This window comes from Scyliorhinus canicula, chromosome 12, assembly GCF_902713615.1.
Source record: "Scyliorhinus canicula chromosome 12, sScyCan1.1, whole genome shotgun sequence".
NCBI lineage: Eukaryota > Metazoa > Chordata > Chondrichthyes > Carcharhiniformes > Scyliorhinidae > Scyliorhinus > Scyliorhinus canicula.
In genome coordinates this window covers 160,306,123-160,328,849 of record NC_052157.1, presented here as the reverse complement: position 1 = coordinate 160,328,849, position 22,727 = coordinate 160,306,123, and the positions used below count along the sequence as shown (strand labels likewise).

General features: G+C 50.2%; 1 protein-coding gene across 1 annotated transcript in view; it reads left to right on the top strand.

The window, feature by feature from the left end:
• The window catches only part of LOC119975139 (transient receptor potential cation channel subfamily V member 1-like), a 35,748-nt gene extending 24,348 nt beyond the window's left edge, over positions 1-11,400 (top strand). The window contains exons 9-11 of the mRNA XM_038814711.1: positions 2,025-2,091; positions 8,863-9,155; positions 11,269-11,400. Of these exons, the coding sequence (XP_038670639.1) occupies positions 2,025-2,091; positions 8,863-9,155; positions 11,269-11,400 (492 nt within the window). The remainder of the gene's footprint in view (positions 1-2,024; positions 2,092-8,862; positions 9,156-11,268) is intronic.
• Positions 11,401-22,727: the final 11,327 nt, after the last annotated feature.

Below are 22,727 nucleotides of genomic sequence, written 5' to 3'. Positions count from 1 at the left end.
AGTCAAGGTATCATAATAATAACCGCTTATTGTCACGAGTAGGCTTCAATGAAGTTACTGTGAAAAACTCCTAGTTGCCACATTCCGGCACCTGTTCGGGGATTCCGGTACAGGAATTGAACCTGCGCTGCTGGTCTTGTTCTGAATTACAAGCCAGCTGTTTATCCCACTGTGCTAAACCAGCTCTGTAGTCCCGCGAAAGGGAATGGTAAGGTAAAAAAAAATCCAGATGACAAAGGAGATATAAATTAAGATAAAGAAGAAAAGGTGTGCTTATAACTGGTGTCAAGTAAAAAAATATAACTGAACACCAAGCTCAACAAAAGGTTCAGGGAACGTGAAAGTCCAGTTCTCAAGCTACTGCAACTGACAACACTTCCTGCACAGAAGGTTCTCCTGGACATGGGAATCGTCCTGCATTTCCCACATAGCACAGGATGGGCATCTCGAAGTTGGTGCAGCCCTGCCATTTCTCTATTGACTGATAGCCTTGTTATTGTGAATAACCCTTATTATGGGAATAAATCCGCTGCTGCTGCCCAGACGCACTGTTGGGACCTGCTGCCCAGCCAGACCTACTGATGAGACCCACTGCTCCTGCCCGGACCCATTTCCCAGACCTGCTGCCCAGATTCGCTACTCCTGCCTTCCCTCTTCACACTCAGAGTAGGCCTGCTCTCAGACTCATGTTTAAGGTGCATCTTAATGGAAGAGTGATTTAAGGAGGGAATTCAGGAGCTTAGGGCCCAGGGAGCAGAAGGCACGGCCCCCAAAAGTGGAAGGATTAAAATCGGGGATGCGAACGAGATCAGAATTGGGGGAAGTTGCTGTCTCGTGTTATTCTCTTGCTATCTGGAGCAGGCTCTGTCTGCCAGTTTTACGCATCAGGACTCGGCCACAGGTGGTACCATTGAACCATCTTCCTGCTGAAAATGAGACTCCCCAAACCTGGTCTCTGCTCCGTGCTCTTGGCTCCCTCAGACTAACTGCCAAATGAAGTGCCGATATACTGTGCACACAATCATTTGTTGTGAGAAAAGTGCGTTTGTGTGCAAGTGTAAATGTGTGCATGCATGAGTGTCTGTGTGTGTGCACATTCTTCTGGGCATATTGTTGGCGCACAAGCGTTTCATATGAGTACAGTCACATGTGTACAGATGTGCTAGGTGAATACATATGTGCACACAATGGGTAAGTTTGTGTTTCTTTGTATGCAGGTGTGAGTGTTTCTGTGTGTGTTGGAGTGTGTGTGTGCTGGAGTGTGTGAATGTGTGTGTGAGTGTGTGTGTGCTGGAGTGTGTGTGAGTGTGTGTGTTGGAGTGTGTGTGTGCTGGGAGTGTGTGAATGTGTGTGTGAGTGTGTGTGTGCTGGAGTGTGTGTGCGCTGGAGTGTGTGTGTGTGTGCTGGAGTGTGTGAGTGTGTGTGTGCTGGAGTGTGTGTGTGCTGGAGTGTGTGTGTGTGCTGGAGTGTGTGTGTGTGTGTGTGTGTGTGTGTTGGAGTGTGTGTGTGCTGGAGTGTGTGAGGTGTGTGTGTGTTGGAGTGTGTGTGTGTGTTGGAGTGTGTGTGTGTGTTGGAGTGTGTGAGTGTGTGTGTGTGTGTTGGAGTGTGTGTGAGTGTGTGTTGGAGTGTGTGTGTGTTGGAGTGTGTGTGTGTGTGCTGGAGTGTGAGTGTGTGTGTGTGAGTGTGTGCTGGAGTGTGTGAGTGTGTGTGTGTGCTGGAGTGTGTGTGTGCTGGAGTGTGTGTGTGCTGGAGTGTGTGTGTTGGAGTGTGTGAGTGTGCGCTGGAGTGTGTGAGTGTGCGCTGGAGTGTGCGCTGGAGTGTGTGAGTGTGCGCTGGAGTGTGTGCTGGAGTGTGTGAGTGTGTGCTGGAGTGTGTGAGTGTGTGCTGGTGTATGTGAGTGTGTGCTGGAGTGTGTGCTGGAGTGAGCGTGAGTGCGAGTTTGTGAACAGGATTATGAGCAAACATCTTACAATGTTGTTTATATAATGTGATTGATTAAAATGTGTTTCATGTATTTGCTCCAGATTTTCCTGACGGATATTATGAGTTTTCTTCTCATGTACGTGGTCTTCCTCTTTGGATTTGGAGTTGGTGAGTTATATTGCATCTGGCTGACCCTCAGTTTGCAGAAAGAAGCGATTAAACAAAGCTGTGTGAAGCTGCTCAGAGAGGAACGTGGTAAAGTGCAGGACATCGTACCAGGGTGACGCCAGCACTTCACTGGCTGGCCAATTGCCAGTTTCCCCCCTGCTGCCTCCACCAGCTCCCCTCTGGCTATCGCCCCTTCTGCCTGTGGAAGTATTTACTCCTTATTTGCACTGTCAAAGTCATTGCGAACACCTCTGTCAGACCCTTCTCTGCTCTAAGGCGTACAATCCCATCTTCTCCAGTCTCTCCCAGCAGCTTCAGTGCCCTGTACCTGATACCATTCTGGTAAACGTCGACATCCCTCCTCTAATGTGGTGCCCAGAATCTGACACAATATTTCAACTGAAGCCTAACCAGTGATTCAGCAAGGTTTAGCACAGCTTCCCTGCTGAGATACTTCATTCCTTTAGAATGATAGAATTTCTGCAGTGCAGGAGGGGGCCATTCGACCTCTGACCCTCTGAAAGAGCACCCTACCAAGGCCCACCCCCACCCTATCGCCGTAACCCCACCTAACCTGCAGATTGTGGGACACTAGGGGGCAATTTAGCGTGGCCAATCCGCCTAACCTACACATCTTTGGACTGTGGGGGGAAACCGGAGCACCCGGAGGAAACCCACGCAGACACGGGGAGAACGTGCAAACTTCACACAGATAGGCCGGAATCGGATCCGGGACCCTGGCGCTATGAGGCAGCAGGGTCCGGGCTTCTGTGCCGCCCCGTGCTTTATAAGTAAAGCTGAGGATCTCACCTCCTTTATAAGTTTTGTGCGGTAACCCAAGTGTAAGCCTCCAGTATCATCCTCGAGCCTGTGGGAATTGACAATGAACCTGCCCCTGATGAAATGGTCATTGGCAATACTAAAACAGATTGTGTGTGCTTCTCATTTTTATCGAATATGTTTTAATTGATTATAAATATACTTGTGATCGGGGAAACCGGCTGTTTAACAGCCAGTCAAGTTCCGTGCAATCAGATCACAAAGAATCTATTTACTTCACAGTTGGCTGTAGCAAGGTGAGCGGTGAAATGACGGAGTGCTTGGCAACAAAACGCGAGCAGTTGGTATTACGATCCCAGATCAGACCCCAATAACTTTGTAAGACTGTGCGGAATGGATACTTCACACAGTCTTACAAAATGCACTCCTCACAAAGAAATATGGATATGCAATATTAAAACAAACCTTATTATTAACACAGTAAAGTTCTCAATCCACTGTTGAAATATAGTTAACCCTCAGGAATACCTGCTTTACCGAGGTGCTCTTTGAGAAAGAGAGATCTTTTGACACTGCTTTAAAGAAAAGATCTGAATCATGTCAGAACCAAGCAGAAACTCTGGCTGTATTTCTTAAAAAGCTACTTCAGCACACCTGTGTCATGTGAGAGTACCTTTAAGAAATGGGTGTTTATTACTGCAGTGATGTCAGAGTGTGGGTGGAGCTGGGCTGTCTGTCATATTTTTACTTTTTGTTTTAGACTGTTTGCGGCAGGGTGTGCTTTAGTTTTGTTTTCAGAGCTGGATAGCTGCAGTCACAGCCAGAAGGTGTCTGAATCTCTCTCTGTAATCTAAAGACTGTAAATCAATCCTGGTGATTTAAAACTAATAACAGTAATAACTTTAACCTGATGTGCTTCTGGTAAAAGGTGTTTTAAGTCGTATGGCCTTAAAGGAAAGCTTAAAGGATTACTTAGTGTTGTATTCTTTGGGGGTTGTATTTGAATTAATGGTTGCTAAGATGTTCACTGTATGTTTTAAAAAGGTTACCTGGAGTTCATTGAATAAACATTGTTTTGCTTTAAAAAGTACTTCTCCATTTCTGCTGTACCACACCTGTAGAGTGGGCCGTGTGCTCCCCATAACACAATCTATTAAAAGTTGTGGGTCAGGTGAACTCCATGAGACACTTTGGGGTTCTCTAAACCCTGTCCCATAACACCTGCTAGTCAGACCATTCTGAACAGCTTGTAAAGAATCTGATAATCTGTCTACAGACATATATTTAACAACTGCTGAGAGCAAAATGCTTGACTTCTGCTCACAGCTTCATCGAGTCTCTGCTTTCCTGCAAAATTCCTGATACCTTAGCTGCACCCAGTAACTACATCATCTCACCGAGCTGAAATCTAATTAACTCCACGGGGAACCCCCTTAAACTAAACAAAACTGCACTAGCCCAAGCTTTTTGCAGTGCCCCAATTGTACCCCTGGCTCTCAACCTTTCAAAACAGGGGACGGAATTCTCCCCCCCCCCCCCCCCCCCCCACGCCGGGTGGGAGAATCGCCGCGTGAGTCCCGCCACGCCGCCCCGGCACCCGCATGCGATTCTCCCACCCCCCCAAACCAGCGCGGCGAGAATCACGGCTGGCCGCTCGGAGAATCACCGCTCGCCGTTTGCAAAAAGCGAGCGGCGATTCTCCGGCCCGGATGGGCCAAGCGGCCGCTCCGACCCGACAGGTTCCCGCCCGTGCCGTCCACACCTGGTCGCTGCCGGCAGGAACTGCGCGGGAACGCTGGGGGGGGGGGGGGGGCGGCCTGTGGGGGAGGGGGGGGGGGGTTCCTGCACCGGGGGGGGGGCCTTCGATGGGGTTTGGCCCACGATCGGGGCCCACCGATCGGCGGGCCGACCTCTCTAAAGGAGGACCTCCTTTCCTCTGCTGCTCCGCAAGATCCATCCGCCATCTTCTTGCGCGGCGGCCTCGGGGAGGACATCATTTACACGACGCCAGCCGCGTCATTTACGCGCCAAGGCCCAGCGTGCGTAAAATACGCATCGGAGCGGGAGAATAGGGGGCTGGGAGCGGGCTCCAACGCCGGAGTGAAACATTCCGGTTTTCACTCCGGCTTCGGGACTTTGTCTCCATTTCGGAGAATCGCGCCCAGGATTCTTTTGAAACGTTACTTTAGCAGTCACATGCACACTAACCCAGGCTTTTAACCCTTACTGTACCAATACCGATATTATAATACATTATACTATATCTAAAATTCCTACATTCATCACATTGGAGACAATGATTATATGATAACAACATAAGAAAGAGGAGCAGCAGTAGGCCATTCAGCCCGTCGAGCCCACACCACCATTCAATATAATCAGGGCTAACCACCTAACTCAGTAACCTGTTCCTGCTGCCCCTCCCCCATATCCTTAAATCCCCAAGAGCTATATTTATATTTATTTTTTTTAAAGGGGGTGGCAGGGTGGCACAGTGGTTAGCACTGCTGCAAGGGTTGTGAATCTATGGAATTCCTTGCCCAGTGAAGCAGTTGAGGCTCCTTCATTACATGTTTTTAAGGTAAAGATAGATAGTTTTTTGAAGAATAAAGGGATTAAGGGTTATGGTGTTCGGGCCGGAAAGTGGAGCTGAGTCCACAAAAGATCAGCCATGATCTAATTGAATGGCGGAGCAGGCTCGAGGGGCCAGATGGCCTACTCCTGCTCCTAGTTCTTATGTTCTTATGTGCAGGTTAGGTGGATTGGCCACGATAAATTGCCCTTAGTGTCCGGGGATTGGGTGGGATTATATGGATATGGTGGGGGATTGGGCCGAGGTAAGAAGCTCTATTGGAGAAACAGTGCAGACTTTATGGGCTGAATGGTCTGCACTGTAGGGATTCCATGATTAACTCATTCTTGAAAACATACAATGTTTTGGCCTCCACTACTTTCTGTGGCAGAGAATTCCACAGGCTGACCATTCACTGGGTGAAGGAAAACCTCCTCATCTCCGTCCTAAATGGTCCACCCCGTATCCTCAGACTGTGACCCCTGGTCCTGGACTCCCCCCACCATCGGGAACATCCTTCCTGCATCTACCCTGCCCAGTCCTGTTAGAATTTTATAGTTTTATCCCCCCCCTCATTCTTCCGAACTCCAGCGAATAGAATCATTTAAAAATAAATTTAGAGTACCCAATTCTTTTTTATTCCCAATTAAGGGGCAATTTAGTGTAGCCAATCCACCGACCCTGCACATCTTTGGGTTGTGGGAGTGAAACTCACACAGACACGGGGAGAATGTGCAAATTCCACACGGACAGTGACCCGGGGCCGGGATCGAACCTGGGACCTCGGCGCCATGAGGCCGCAGTGCTAACCACTGTGCTACTGTGCCGCCCCCGAGCAAATACAATCTGAACTGATTGAATCTCTTCTCATACGTCACACCCACCATTCCAAGAATCAGTCTGGTAAACCTTCACTGCACTCCCTCCGTAGCAAGAACATCCTCAGATAAGGAGACTGTTATAACTCGCACGAGACAGATGGGGACAGACCAATTAGCCCCCCCCCCATGAGACTCAGAGAATACAAAATTCTCCACTGAGGGGCAGGGGGCCCAGCAACGTGGTAATGGGCTCTATCATAAAACCGGCCCAGCTGGGTCCTGGGGTGGGCTGTGCATATAGTTTACTTTGGAATAAAGTAAGTTTCTTTACGCCTCTCGTTTTGGATTCCTCTGTGGCCACTAAATTGCTGATGAGAGTGAAAGTGGAGCTATAGTCCGCACTGCTAACTGTTGGGAGATGGTCATTTCCTACAGCGCCACCAGAATAAGGTTATACTGTTTACAAAATATCCCTCTTCGGAAAGCTTGATGTGAGGGGCAGCACGGTAGCATGGTGGTTAGCATAAATGCTTCAAAGCTCCAGGGTCCCAGGTTCGATTCCCGGCTGGGTCACTGTCTGTCTGTGCGGAGTCTGCACATCCTCCCCGTGTGTGCGTGGGTTTCCTCCGGGTGCTCCGGTTTCCTCCCACAGTCCAAAGATGTGCAGGTTAGGTGGATTGGCCATGCTAAATTGCCCGTAGTGTCCTAAAAAAAAGTAAGGTTAAGGGGGGGGGGGTTGTTGGGTTACGGGTATAGGGTGGATACGTGGGTTTGAGTAGGGTGATCATTGCTCGGCACAACATTGAGGGCCGAAGGGCCTGTTCTGTGCTGTACTGTTCTATGTCTATGTTTGATGTTGGCATTGAAGATTCGATACAATATCGTATGCGCTACTTTTTCAGGGCTAACACTATCAGTGGAGATTAGCGACAGACAGTAATACTCTTGACTGCCTGTGGAGCCCCCATCTTCAGCGTGATAAAAAGCCTCACGTACCCGCAGCCCCAGACCCCACGATCTTTAATGGGGCAGAAGGGTGCAGATGGAGGCGGCCTCCTGTATTGGGACGTCCCTTCAGGCGCTGGCCACTGCCCCCACTCCCATTCCCCTGCCACATACTCGAGGAGCCCAGTGGGGTAGTCACCACATTAAGGACGTGCAACCAGCTCAGACACTAAGTCAAACCTGGTCACATGTCTGTTGCTGCCCCCATCTGCAGAAACCATAGATTCATCCCGGCGAAGATAGACGCCACCTACAGAGCCTGGAGAAAGGATGAAGGGGTGCTAACGGTGAGGCACTTGTACATGAGGGTAAAATAGCAGCCCTGGGGGAACCAATGGAGAAGCTTCAGCTCCTGAAAGGGAAAGAATGGGAGTTCCTAGACAAGAAGACCACTACGTTCCTCCACATATGTGGACACACCCTACGGGACAGACGACTAGCCCAGGACAGACTAGGGAACGGTATATGTGCTGACGTATATGGATGACTGTCAGAGGAGGTAATGGCCCCACTGGACGAAACACAAGAAAGATGGGAGGAAGAACTAGGCATGGAGATAGGGGGAGGACTCTGCATTGAAGCTCTGCAGTGGGTAAACTCCACCTCCTCATGCGCTGAGTCTAACGCAGTTAAAGATGGTGCACAGGACGCGCCTGAGCAGAACAGGCTTGGCAGGTTCTTTCAGGAGGTGGAGGATAAGTGCGAATGATGTCAGGGGGTTCTAGCCAACCACACCGACACGTTCTAGTCCTGTCCCAAGCTCATCGGTTTCTGGACCACCTCCTTCAAGGCCATGCCCAAGGTGGTGGGGGTGAAGATGGAGCCATGGTCTTCAGTGGTGGTCTTCGGGGTCTCGGAGCACCCTGAGCTCTCTGTGGGGACAGGGTCAGATGGAGGTCGACAGCGCCATCCAGGGCCTCTGACTGGCTAATCCAGGCCAGCGGAGTTCCTAAATCTAGAAAAAATAAAATTTGCTATCAGGGGTTCAGAGGGAGGGTTCCATCGAAGTGGCAGCAATACACCAGCCTCTTCGGAGACGTGTTCCTGACTCCTGACCAGCAACTGGTGGGGAGGGGGCAGAAATCAAGAAGGAAGGAGTTGGAGGATAGGCAAGCGGGGGACGGGGGGAGGAGGGAGGAGGTAACACCCATGCCACAGTGAGGGGGGGGGGGGGGGGGGGGGGGGGGGGGGGTAAAATCTTCACAATGTGCCGCAGTGCACAGGGTACCTGCAAACAGCAACATGGCCGTACGGCCATACAAAGGGGGGTAAACGCCATGCTGGATCTCATCTCCCGCTTTGCCCCTTCCTGGGTGTGGTACCCGGTGGGTATTCACTGGCTCAGGCCTCAAAGGGACAGCTCGGACCGTATCTTTACCATGCTGGTTACTACAATGTAAATACACCACTTGTCTCATTTGTTCATAAATATTTTTATTTTTCTTTATCACAATTCTGACCACATCTCAGGTGTGTCCAGTACAATGGTGTCATTTATTTATAACTTCTGTGGAACTGAATCATATGGTGAACAGACTTTCCTGTCAGAAACAAAAAACTTGCCCTCTCAACATTTTGCCCTTGTCCCCACAGCTCTGGTGGTGCTTATTGAAGATCGTGTTTACAATAATACCAAATCACGGTGTCACAAGGTGCCAGCCACCTACAAGAGCTTTTCAACAACCTTCTTGGAACTATTCCGCTTCACCATTGGGATGGGCGATCTGGAGTTCACAACCAACTACAGGTTCAAAGAGGTTTTCATCTTCCTGCTGATATCTTACATCATCCTAACGTACATCCTCCTCCTCAACCTGTTGATTGCATTGATGAGCAAGACCGTGGAAAAGGTTTCCAAAGACAGTAAGAGTGTCTGGAAACTTCAGGTAAGGAACTAAATTCTTGTCAGTTCCCTCCCCGCTTCTCTGAAACTAGAACAGGTTAGAGACAGAGTAAAGCTCCCTCTACACTGTCCCCATCAAACACTCCCAGGACAGGTACAGCACGGGGTTAGATACAGAGTAAAGCTCCCTCTACACTGTCCCCATCAAACACTCCCAGGACAGGTACAGCACGGGGTTAGATACAGAGTAAAGCTCCCTCTACACTGTCCCCGTCAAACACTCCCAGGACAGGTACAGCACGGGGTTAGATACAGAGTAAAGCTCCCTCTACACTGTCCCCATCAAACACTCCCAGGACAGGTACAGCACGGGGTTAGATACAGAGTAAAGCTCCCTCTACACTGTCCCCATCAAACACTCCCAGGACAGGTACAGCACGGGGTTAGATACAGAGTAAAGCTCCCTCTACACTGTCCCCATCAAACACTCCCAGGACAGGTACAGCACGGGGTTAGATACAGAGTAAAGTTCCCTCTACACTGTCCCCGTCAAACACTCCCAGGACAGGTACAGCACGGGGTTAGATACAGAGTAAAGCTCCCTCTACACTGTCCCCATCAAACACTCCCAGGACAGGTACAGCACGGGGTTAGATACAGAGTAAAGCTCCCTCTACACTGTCCCCATCAAACACTCCCAGGACAGGTACAGCACGGGGTTAGATACAGAGTAAAGCTTCCTCTACACTGTTCCCATCAAACACTCCCAGGACAGGTACAGCACGGGGTTAGATACAGAGTAAAGCTCCCTCTACACTGTCCCCATCAAACACTCCCAGGACAGGTACAGCACGGGGTTAGATACAGAGTAAAGCTCCCTCTACACTGTCCCCATCAAACACTCCCAGGACAGGTACAGCACGGGGTTAGATACAGAGTAAATCTCCCTCTACACTGTCCCCATCAAACACTCCCAGGACAGGTACAGCACGGGGTTAGATACAGAGTAAAGCTCCCTCTACACTGTCCCCATCAAACACTCCCAGGACAGGTACAGCACGGGGTTAGATACAGAGTAAAGTTCCCTCTACACTGTCCCCGTCAAACACTCCCAGGACAGGTACAACACGGGGTTAGATACAGAGTAAAGCTCCCTCTACACTGTCCCCATCAAACACTCCCAGGACAGGTACAGCACGGGGTTAGATACAGAGTAAAGCTCCCTCTACACTGTCCCCATCAAACACTCCCAGGACAGGTACAGCACGGGGTTAGATACAGAGTAAAGCTTCCTCTACACTGTTCCCATCAAACACTCCCAGGACAGGTACAGCACGGGGTTAGATACAGAGTAAAGCTCCCTCTACACTGTCCCCATCAAACACTCCCAGGACAGGTACTGCACGGGGTTAGATACAGAGTAAAGCTCCCTCTACACTGTCCCCATCAAACACTCCCAGGACAGGTACAGCACAGGGTTAGATACAGAGTAAAGCTCCCTCTACACTGTCCCCATCAAACATTCCCAGGACAGGTACAGCACGGGGTTAGATACAGAGTAAAGCTCCCTCTACACTGTCCCCATCAAACACTCCCAGGGCAGGTACTGCACGGGGTTAGATACAGAGTAAAGCTCCCTCTACACTGTCCCCATCAAACACTCTCAGGGCAGGTACAGCACGGGGTTAGATACAGAGTAAAGCTCCCTGTACACTGTCCCCATCAAACACTCCCAGGACAGGTACAGCACGGGGTTAGATACAGAGTAAAGCTCCCTCTACACTGTCCCCATCAAACACTCCCAGGACAGGTACAGCATGGGGATAGATACAGAGTAAAGCTCCCTCTACACTGTCCCCATCAAACACTCCCAGGACAGGTACAGCACCGGGTTAGATACTGAGTAAAGCTCCCTCTACACTGTCCCCATCAAACACTCCCAGGACAGGTACAGCACCGGGTTAGATACAGAGTAAAGCTCCAATTAGTGACTTAATTTCAATCAGAAAGAGAGGTTTCAAATTGTTGTTTTATTTTCCCGAAGTCATTAGAACCTCATTACTGAAATTGCCATTTTAAACCAAAGTTTCATTGTCTTTTGTTTATTGTTTGCAGTTGTTCTCTCTGATTCTCAAATTTGTGACCTTATTTTCTAGCGAGCAATAACAATTTTGGATTTGGAGAGAAGTCTGCCTCGATTTCTCCGAGCGAGGTTTCGCTCAGGTGAGCCTGTGATTGTAGGCCTCACGGTTAATGGAAGTGAAGACCATAGATGGTGCTTCAGGTAAGGTCAATCTGCATTGTGCCAAATGCCAACTTTCACCCAGTAATTTCAATACAGGACCAGAACAAATGCTGTAGCTTGTCACTCGAAATGGAGGGCTGTAGAGAAGAACCATTCACAAGATTTTAAAGAAATGTATTTTCTAAATTAGCTACAAATATCACAAGTTGCTCCATCTCTGAAATTGCGACACCAAGCTCTCCCCACGTGGATTATTTAGCATCGTTTGGGGCAGCGCACTTTCTGGTCCAGGCCTCCCAAACCAATCTCAACCGACATGGAGACGCACGGCACAATGTCCCGGTGACTCTGTCCTCTGTCTTGCTGTCTTAGCTATGTCCCATTTGGGAGCGCTCTCACTATCTGAGTCACAAAGCTGCACTGTTCACAATTTAAGCAGATTAATCCAGGCTGACCCTCCAGTGGCAGACAGAGGGCGTGCTGCACTGTCAGAAACGCTGCCTTTTAGACAAGTTGTTAAACTGAGGCCTGCCTGCCATTTCAGGTGTATGTAGGAGATTACGTAGCACGATTTCGATGTGGGGCGGGTCAATCCTGACCAATATTTATTCCTCCATCACGATAAACAGGAAAAGAGATTATTGGCTGCCACATTCCTGACATTCCATCTGTGACTAAACTTCAAAGTAATTAATGAGCTTCACAAAGTACTTTAGGGTGATCTGAAATCAGAAATGGTGCGATATGAATGCAACTTCTTCTTTCTGGAAGCAGTCTGTTCACTTCTCAGTAATCACAGTGCCTCTTGTGGTGATATGCATCACTGTATATACACAAGGGGTGAGTGTGAATACACTACAACTAAGTAACCGCTAGAGGGAACACCAGAGTTGTCATGACATGCAGACATACAGCTTAGAACAGGACACAACCAATAGGTAATCAGGACACCCAGAGATGGCATTACCATATAAAAGGACAGGATACACATGCTCTGCCTCTTTCCACAGACAGACATCTAGAGAGTTAGACAGGGTTGATCAACAACATCACACCCCAGCACGTGGCTTAGAGCAGGCTGGTAAAGATAGACTGAGTTATTAGAGGGGTACAGCACGGGGCTTTACTCTGTATCTAACCCTGTGCTGTACCTGTCCTGGGAGTGTTTGATGGGGACAGTGTAGAGGGAGCTTTACTCTGTATCTAACCCCGTGCTGTACCTGTCCTGGGAGTGTTTGATGGGGACAGTGTAGAGGGAGCTTTACTCTGTATCTGACCCCGTGCTGTACCTGTCCTGGGAGTGTTTGATGGGGACAGTGTAGAGGGAGCTTTACTCTGTATCTAACCCCGTGCTGTACCTGTCCTGGGAGTGTTTGATGGGGACAGTGTAGAGAGAGCTTTACTCTGTATCTAACCCCGTGCTGTACCTGTCCTGGGAGTGTTTGATGGGGACAGTGTAGAGGGAGCTTTACTCTGTATCTAACCCCGTGCTGTACCTGTCCTGGGAGTGTTTGATGGGGACAGTGTAGAGGGAGCTTTACTCTGTATCTAACCCCGTGCTGTACCTGTCCTGGGAGTGTTTGATGGGGACAGTGTAGAGGGAGTTTTACTCTGTATCTAACCCCGTGCTGTCCCTGTCCTGGGAGTGTTTGATGGAGACAGTGTAGAGGGAGCTTTACTCTGTATCTAACCCCGTGCTGTACCTGTCCTGGGAGTGTTTGATGGAGACAGTGTAGAGGGAGCTTTACTCTGTATCTAACCCCGTGCTGTACCTGTCCTGGGAGTGTTTGATGGGGACAGTGTAGACGGAGCTTTACTCTGTATCTAACCCCGTGTTGTACCTGTCCTGGGAGTGTTTGATGGGGACAGTGTAGAGGGAGCTTTACTCTGTATCTAACCCCGTGCTGTACCTGTCCTGGGAGTGTTTGATGGGGACAGTGTAGAGGGAGCTTTACTCTGTATCTAACCCCGTGCTGTACCTGTCCTGGGAGTGTTTGATGGGGACAGTGTAGAGGGAGCTTTACTCTGTATCTAACCCCGTGCTGTACCTGTCCTGGGAGTGTTTGATGGGGACAGTGTAGAGGGAGCTTTACTCTGTATCTAACCCCGTGCTGTACCTGTCCTGGGAGTGTTTGATGGGGACAGTGTAGAGGGAGCTTTACTCTGTATCTAACCCCGTGCTGTACCTGTCCTGGGAGTGTTTGATGGGGACAGTGTGGAGGGAGCTTTACTCTGTATCTAACCCCGTGCTGTACCTGCCCTGGGAGTGTTTGATGGGGACAGTGTAGAGGGAGCTTTACTCTGTATCTAACCCCGTGCTGTACCTGTCCTGGGAGTGTTTGATGGGGACAGTGTAGAGGGAGCTTTACTCTGTATCTAACCCCGTGCTGTACCTGTCCTGGGAGTGTTTGATGGGGACAGTGTAGAGGGAGCTTTACTCTGTATCTAACCCCGTGCTGTACCTGTCCTGGGAGTGTTTGATGGGGACAGTGTTGAGGGAGCTTTACTCTGTATATAGGGGCCAGAATTGCTGATCCTGCGGCTGTGTTGACGCCGTCGAGAATCGCAACGACGTTGCCAACAGCGTCAACACTGAGCCTCAGGATCAGAGAGTCTTTCTGTTGTTCTCTCTGAGGACAGAGTCTTCACAATGGTGCCTTTGGGCCATTTTGAGTGTGCGTCGACCACAATGAGGAACATCCGTCCTTCCAAGGACCTGGCATAATCAATAGTAACTCTTTGCCATGGTCCTTCTAGCCACTTCCGTGGCTGTGATGACACTAGTGGCAGCAAGTTACAAATCTTTTCACAAGTCCAACACATTCTTGCCTTCTCCTTGAAATCGCGATCGGCCGGAGAATCTCCTGTTAGGCCGAAATCAGGGGCAGCACCATTTTTCCAATGCTCTGTCCCTTCAAAAACAGTGTGCTCATGGAGTACGCCGCACGCTGTTGGGATGGCCGCAGGATGTCACCTGAGGCCCTCCCCCGATGCTCCGTCCCCGATGGGCCCAATGGCATTGGTCGCGTGTCCTCTCAACCTTCGTAAACCTTGCGTGGTGGCTGCAGACAGTGTCCAGCGGTGCCACAGTCGGGGGAGGGGGGGGTGCGGTTCCGCTGGCGGGGGGGGGCTTCGGCGGGGGCTGGTGGGGCGTGGGCCGTGCGTGGCCGGCACATTGTACGGCGCACCCACAGCAGGCCACCGCCGTGCGCCTGCGCGGCCACGGACCGGGCATTCTGTGTCCGTATCGGCAGGTAAAGCCGGGGGCTTTACGTGGCTCGGTTGCCAGCCCCCCCACAGGGCGGAGCATCGGTGCGGAGGAGGAGCCGACTTTTGGTTGTAAGACCAGACGCTTGCTCCGGACATAGCCACAGAATCAGAGAATCCAGCCCCATGTCCTTAACTTCTGACAGGAGTGGATTATTTCTGGTTTACTTCTTATGTTGTCCTGCGGTTACAGGAGTGTTATCGACGTCTTCGAAATAGAAAATATTACCAAGCATTGACGACTCTTTAGGTAAAGGTAATCTCGAGAGTCCATCAGCGTTCCCATGGAGATTTGATTGACGGTATTGTATCGTGTATGTATGTGCTGACAACAGCAATGTCCGCATCCGGCTCGCTGCTGGAGATGGAGTTCCGCTGTGTAGCCCCAGTACGTCGTCGGTGATCCGTCAGTAAAATAAATGTCCTTCCTGAGCGGTATTGGTAAAAACGTTTGACCCCGAAGATAATGCCTGAAGCTTCCTCCTCTCTCTGGGACAGAGTTCATTTCTGCTTTGTTCGAGGATCTTGATGCAAACGCTATTGACTTCTCTTCACCATTGGGCGTATGTGAGAAATCTCTGCTCCCTCCCCATAAGGTGATGTATCGCGAGCCAGTCGCAGGGGTAAGCTTCGGATCAAAATGTGGCAGGACACCTGACTTTAGTAATGCCTCTTTAGCAAGTACAAAGGTCCCCTCGCACTGATCCACCCATTTCCACTTCCTGCCTTGACACAGTACGTTGTGTAAAGGTTTGAGACTAGTTGCTAGATTAGGGACAAACCTTCTATAATAGTTCAATAAGCCCAAAAATGAACAAAGTTGATTTATGTTGAGGTGCTGGTTGTGGCCTTTACTTTTGAAGCTGATTTGGGCAATACCTTTGCATCTATGACGTCCCCAGGTACTCAGTTGAAGACCTGAAGAATTTGCATTTATCCTTCCATACGCGTAGTCTGCAATCTTCTAGTCTCAGGAGTGTAGCATCTAGATTTTGGAGGTGCTCTTCGTTCTCTTTCCAGTTACTGAGATATCGCCTGAGCTGCTCTGGACTGCTCCTAGTCCGCTGAGAGTTTGATCGATGGCACATTGGAACGACACAGGGGCAGACGTGATGCTAAACGGAAGTCTTTTAAATCTGAATAGCCCATTTGTGTGTCACAATGGTCAAATATTGTTGTGAATCTGGATTCACATTTATCTGGAGGGAAGCGTGACTGGGGTCAGCTTCACTGAAATGCTGGCCCCCGGCCAACCCAGGAGATAAATCAGCGATTAAAGGCAGAGAGTGAGGCAGTGGCCGAGTGATATTGTCACTGGACTGGTGATCCCGAGACCCAGGGTAATGCTCCGGCGAACAGGGTTCAAATCCCACCATGGCTGGTGGTGGAAATTGAATCCAATAAATATCTGCAATTAAAAATTTAATGTTGACCTTGAAACCATTGTCGATTGTCGGAAAAACTCAACTGATTCACTAATGTCCTCACCTGGTCTGGAGTCCATGTGACTCCATGTCCATGTGACAATTTGGTTCAATCCTAAAATGCCCCCTGAAACGGCCTAGCAAGCCAGTTTTAAAAAACTGCTACAAGATTATTAAAAAGAAAAGAAATGGGACGGACCACCAGGCAATGACAATGGCAAACCCAGCCCTGTCGACCCTGCAAAGTCCTCCTTACTAATGTGCCAAAGTTGGGAGAGCTGCCTCACAGACTAGCTGAGCAACAGCCTGACATAGTCACACTCACAGAATCATACCTTACAATGTCCCAGACACCAATCTCACTATTCCTGGGTATGTCCTGTCTCACTGGCAGGACAGACCCAGCAGAGCGGGCGGCACAGTGGGATACAGTCGGAGGTTGCCCTGGGAATCGTCAACATCTCTCTGGACCCCATGAAGTCTCCTGGCTTCAGGTTAAACATGGGCAAGGAAACCCCCTGCTGGTTACCACGAACCGGCCACCATCAGCTGATGAATCGGTGCTCCTCCATGTTGAACACCACTTGGAGGAAACACTGAGGGTGACAAGGGTGCAGAATATACTCTGGACGGAGACTTCAATGTCCATCACCAAGAGGGGCTCGGTACCACCACAGACCGAGCTGTCCGGGTCTAAAGGACAATAGCTACTAGACTGGGACGGCAGCAGGTGGTGAGGGAAGCAACAAGAGGGGGAAATGCACTGGACCTCATCCTCACCAACCTGCCTGCTGCAAATGCATCTGTCCATGACAGTATCGGTAGAAGTGACCACCACACAGTCCCTGTGGAGACAAAGCCCCGCCTTCACACTGAGGTTGGCGGATTTCCTGACGGTGTGCGGGTGGCCACAATGGGGAACCCTATTGACCGGCTGCCAGGACGGAGGATCCTGCTGCCGGGGGGAGAGCGACACACCGGAAAACGGGTGCAACAGGACAGAGAATCCCGCCCATATTCTTCAATGAAGAGCTGGCAAGCATGAAAGAGATCTCAGTCAAGCTAAAGATTAAGGACAAAAGCCAAGCGAGATGTTTAAAGGCTAACTCAGTGCCGTAAGCCATCAGGCCAAAGTTTCAGGCAGAATTAGAGAAACTGGTCATGACGGGACATCTCGGCCCCATTAATGTCAGAGATTTGGCCACGTCCATAGTACCCGTGATGAAGACGGTTCGATTCGAATATGTGGTGATTTTAAAGTCACTATCAATCTGATACTGTGTTATTTAAATTATTTTTAACGAAATATGGGCTCCGTTGGCGAGGTCAGCATTTGTTGCCCATCCCTAATTGCCCTTGAGAAGGTGGTGGTGAGCTGCCTTCTTGAACCGCTGCAGTCATGTGGTGTAGGTACACCCACCATGCTGTTAGGGAGGGAGTTCCAGGATTTTGATCCATCAACAGTGAAGGAACGGCCGATATATTTCCAAGTCAGGATGGTGAGTGAGTTGGAGGGGAACCTGCAGGTGGCAGGGTTCCCAGGTATCTGCTGCTCCTGTCCTTCCAGATGGTAGTGGACGTGGGTTTGGAAGGTGCTGCCTGAGGAGCCTTGGTGAGTTCCTGCAGTGCATCTTGTAGATGGTACACACGGCTGCCAGTGTGTGTTGGTGGTGGAGGGAGTGAATGTTTCTGGAAGGGGGAGCAATCAAGCAGGGCTGCTTTGTCCTGGGTGATGTCAAGCTTCGAGTGTTGGAACCGCACATATCCAGGCAGGTGGAGAGTATTCCATCACACTCTCCTGACTTGTGCCTTATAAGTGGTGGACAGGCTTTGAGGGGGTCAGGAGGTGAGTTACTTGTCGCAGGATTCCTAGCCACTGACCTGCTCTGGTAGCCACAGTATTTATATGGCTAGTCCAGATTAGTTTCTGGTCAATGGTAACCCCCACAATGTTGATAGTAGGGGATTCATCGATGATAAAGCCATTGAATGTCAAGGTTTGATTCTCTAGGGCAGCACGGTGGCCTAGTGGTTAGCACAACCGCCTCACGGCGCTGAGGTCCCAGGTTCGATCCCGGCTCTGGGTCACTGTCCGCGTGGAGTTTGCACATTCTCCCCGTGTCTGCGTGGGTTTCGCCCCCACAACCCAAAGATGTGCAGAGTAGGTAGATTGGCCACGCTAAAATTGCCCCTTAATTGGAAAAAATAATTGGGTAATCTAAATTTTTTTTTAAAAAGGTTTGATTCTCTCTTATTGGAGATGGTCATTGCCTGGCACTTGTGTGGTGCGAATGTAACTTGCCACTTGTCAGCCCAAGCCTGGATATTGTCCAGATCTTACTGCATTTGGACATGGACTGATTCAGTATCTGCAGAGTCATGAATGGTGCTGAATATTGTGCAGTCATCAGCGAACATCCCCACATCTGACCTTATGTTGGAAGAAAGGTCATTGATGAAGCAGCTGAAGGTGGTTGGGCCGAGGACACTACCCTGAGAAACTCCTGCAGTGATGTCCTGGAGCTGAGATGATTGACCTCCAACCACCACAACCATCTTCCTTTGTGCCGGGTATGACTCCAACCAGCGGAGAGTTTTCCCCCTGATTCCCATTGACTCCAGTTTAGCTGGGGCTCCTTGATCCTAATCTCGGGCAAATGCTGCCTTGATGTCAAGGGCAGTCACTCTCACCTCACCTCCAGAGTTCAGCTCTTTAGTACATGTTTGAACCAAGGCTGTAATGAGGTCAGGAGCTGAGTGACTCTGGCAGAATTCAAACTGAACGTCGTGAGCAGGTTATTGCTGAGTAAGTACCGCTTGACAGCGCTGAAGATAACTCCATGCACTCTACTGAGTAATATTACACTCTGTATGCTTCACCCGATGTCTGTGTCTATGTATTTACATTGTGTATCTATCGTGTGTCCTGTGTTTTTTCATGTCTGGAACGATCTGTCTGGACTGTACACAGATCAATACTTTTCACTGTACCTCGGTACACGTGACAATAAATCAAATCAATCAAATAACTGTCTCCGAGCTGCACTGATTACAGTTCAGTGCTGGGGAGGGTAGTAGATGGAGATAAGGGGGGAGTCCTGGATGCAGATATTTAACAATAACAGGAAACTGTCGCTCACCATCCGCACAGGGTTGACGAAGTTAACTGGACGAGGTGGAACACAAACCTTGGGCTCATCAACGAAGAACCAGGAAACTCCGAGGTCGTCCGAAGGAACTCGAGGGGAAGAAGGACAACAGCTCGCTGGGGTAAGAGGAGGCAGCAACTCAGAATATTATACATTCCCAACTGCACTAATGAAGCAATATTCCTTCTTCCAGACCTTAAAACCTCCTCTCTTTGGCCAAGTCTGTGGCCCCCCTCAGGCCTGCTCCTTAAATAGGATGACACGGAATGTAATTTACACACAGAACTCTGTCCATCTGCTCCCAGCTAGTGTGTACTATCTCCCGAGTCACCTTCCCACCCCCTTTCATCTCACCTTATCCCCGTATCCATCTATCCCTCTCTCACTCATGTCTATCCAGCTGTCCCCTGAAACATATCTGTACCATTCACTTCAACACTCCCTGTGGGAGCGAGTTGCAGATTCTCCCAATCCCCATGGGAGTGAATCTTCCCATGGGAGCCGGCTCCACATTCTTCCCACTCTCATTGGGAGGGAGTTCCACATTCTCCCCACTCCCCGTGGGAGCGAGTCCACATTCTCCCCACTCCCCGTGGGAGCGAGTCCCACATTCTCCCCACTCCCTGTGGGAGCGAGTCCCACATTCTCCCCACTCCCCGTGGGAGCGAGTCCCACATTCTCCCCACTCCCCGTGGGAGCGAGTCCCACATTCTCCCCACTCCCCGTGGGAGCGAGTCCCACATTCTCCCCACTCCCCGTGGGAGCGAGTCCCACATTCTTCTCACTCCCCATGGGAGTGAGTCCCACATTCTCCCCACTCCCCATGGGAGCGAGTCCCACATTCTCCCTACTCCTTGTGGGAATGAGTTCTACATTCTCCCCACTCCCCGTGGGAGCGAGTCCCACATTCCCCCCTCTCTCGACGGGAGCGAGTCCCACATTCTCCCTACTCCCTGTGGCTGCGAGTCCCACATTCTTCCCACTCCCCGTGGGAGCGAGTCCCACATTCCCCCCTCTCTCGACGGGAGCGCGTTCCGCATTCTCCGCACTCCCTGTGGGAGCGAGTCCCACATTCTTCCCATTCCCCGTGGGAGCGAGTCCCACATTCCCCCCTCTCTCGACGGGAGCGAGTCCCACATTCTCCGCACTCCCTGTGGGAGCGAGTCCCACATTCCCCCCTCCCCCGACGGGAGCGAGTTCCACATTCTCTCCTCCCTATGGAAGTGATAGGGGGCGGGATTCTCCGATTGCCGACACTGAAATCGCATTCGGCGATTGGCCGGAGAATAAATTTTTATGCCAAAATCGGGGGGGGGGGGGGGGCTGTTTTTCCAACGCTCCGCCCCCTTGAAAACAGCGTACTCGAGGACTAGGCCGCACGCCGTTGGGTCGGCCTCAGGACGTCACCCGAGGCCCTCCCCCGATGCTCCACCCCCGGTGGGCCGACTTTCCAACGGCGTCGGTCGTGTGTCCTCCCAATTTTCGTAAACCTGTGAGGCGGCTGCGGACTGAGCTCACCGCCAGGCCAGGGGGGAGCCATTCCGCTGGCAGGGGGGTTTCGGCGGGGGCTGGGGGGACTGGTGGGGGTTAGTCCGGGGGTGGTGAGAGGGGTTACAGGGAGGCTTTGAAAGGGTTGGTGTACCAGAGAGGCTTTGATAGGGTTTGTGTACCAGAGGGAAGAGCTGGTAACATAGTGATAATGTTAGTGGACCAGTAACGCAGGGACCTATCTGGTTCACTAATGTCGTTCAGGGAATAAAACCGGCCGTCCTTAACCAGCCTGGCCTAAGATGCGACTCCTGATCCACAATGTGGTTGATTCTTAACTACCCTCTGAAACGGCCAAGCAAGCCACCCTGTTCAAGGACAATTAGGGATAGGCAACACATACTGGCCTTTCACATCCCTTGAACATTTTTTTAAAAAGGCTATGCTTAAAGAGAAGCTGAAGAAACAGGTGTGAGAAAGGGATCGAAGGATCTGTTGACAGAGTGAGGTGAAGCCAGAGCAGGAAGAGGCTCGTGTGGAGCGTTAATACTGACATAGACATGTTGGGCCAAATGGCCTGTTTCTGTAGCTGAGCATTCTATATTCCAGGGGTTGGAGGGGTTGGGTTGGTGAGGGTGAATCTAATATTCCAACACTAAGGCACCACCAAGGTGGCGCAGTGGTTAGCACTGCTGCCTCACAGCACCAAGGACCTGGGTTCAATTATGACACGGTAACTGTGTGGTGTTTGCACTTTCTCCCCGTGTCTGCGTGGGTTTATTCCGGGTGCTCAGGTTTCCTCCCACAGTCCAAAGATACCCAGTCTAGGTGGATTGGCCACACTAAATTGCCCCCTAGTGTCCCAAGATGTGCACGTTAGATGGGGTTACGGGGAGAGGGCAGGTGAGTGGACCTAAGTATAGTGCTGTCTCAGAGGGTCAGTGCAGACTCAATGGGCTGAATGGCCTCCTCTGGCACTGTAGGGATTCTGTGGATTCTACGGAATATTTTTAAAATTTAAAGTGCCCAGTTCTTTTTTTCCAATTAAGGGGCAATTTAGCGTGGCCAATTCACCTACTCTGCACATAAGAACATAAGAACTAGGAGCAGGAGTAGGCCATCTGGCCCCTCGAGCCTGCTCCGCCATTCAATGAGATCATGGCTGATCTTTTGTGGACTCAGCTCCACTTTCCGGCCCGAACACCATAACCCTTAATCCCTTTATTCTTCAAAAAACTATCTATCTTTACCTTAAAAACATGTAATGAAGGAGCCTCAACTGCTTCACTGGGCAAGGAATTCCATAGATTCACAACCCTTTGGGTGAAGAAGTTCCTCCTAAACTCAGTTCTAAATCTACTTCCCCTTATTTTGAGGCTATGCCCCCTAGTTCTGCTGTCACCCGCCAGTGGAAACAACCTGCCCGCATCTATCCTATCTATTCCCTTCATAATTTTAAATGTTTCTATAAGATCCCCCCTCATCCTTCTAAATTCCAACGAGTACAGTCCCAGTCTACTCACCTCTCCTCATAATCCAACCCCTTCAGCTCTGGGATTAACCTAGTGAATCTCCTCTGCACACCCTCCAGCGCCAGTACGTCCTTTCTCAAGTAAGGAGACCAAAACTGAACACAATACTCCAGGTGTGGCCGCACTAACACCTTATACAATTGCAACATAACCTCCCTAGTCTTAAACTCCATCCCTCTAGCAATGAAGGACAAAATTCCATTTGCCTTCTTAATCACCTGTTGCACTTGTAAACCAACCTTCTGTGACTCATGCACTAGCACACCCAAGTCTCTCTGAACAGCGGCATGCTTTAATATTTTATCGTTTAAATAATAATCCCGTTTGCTGTTATTCCTACCAAAATGGATAACCTCACATTTGTCAACATTGTATTCCATCTGCCAGACCCGAGCCCATTCACTTAACCTATCCAAATCCCTCTGCAGACTTCCAGTATCCTCTGCACTTTTCGCTTTACCACTCATCTTAGTGTCATCTGCAAACTTGGACACATTGCCCTTGGTCCCC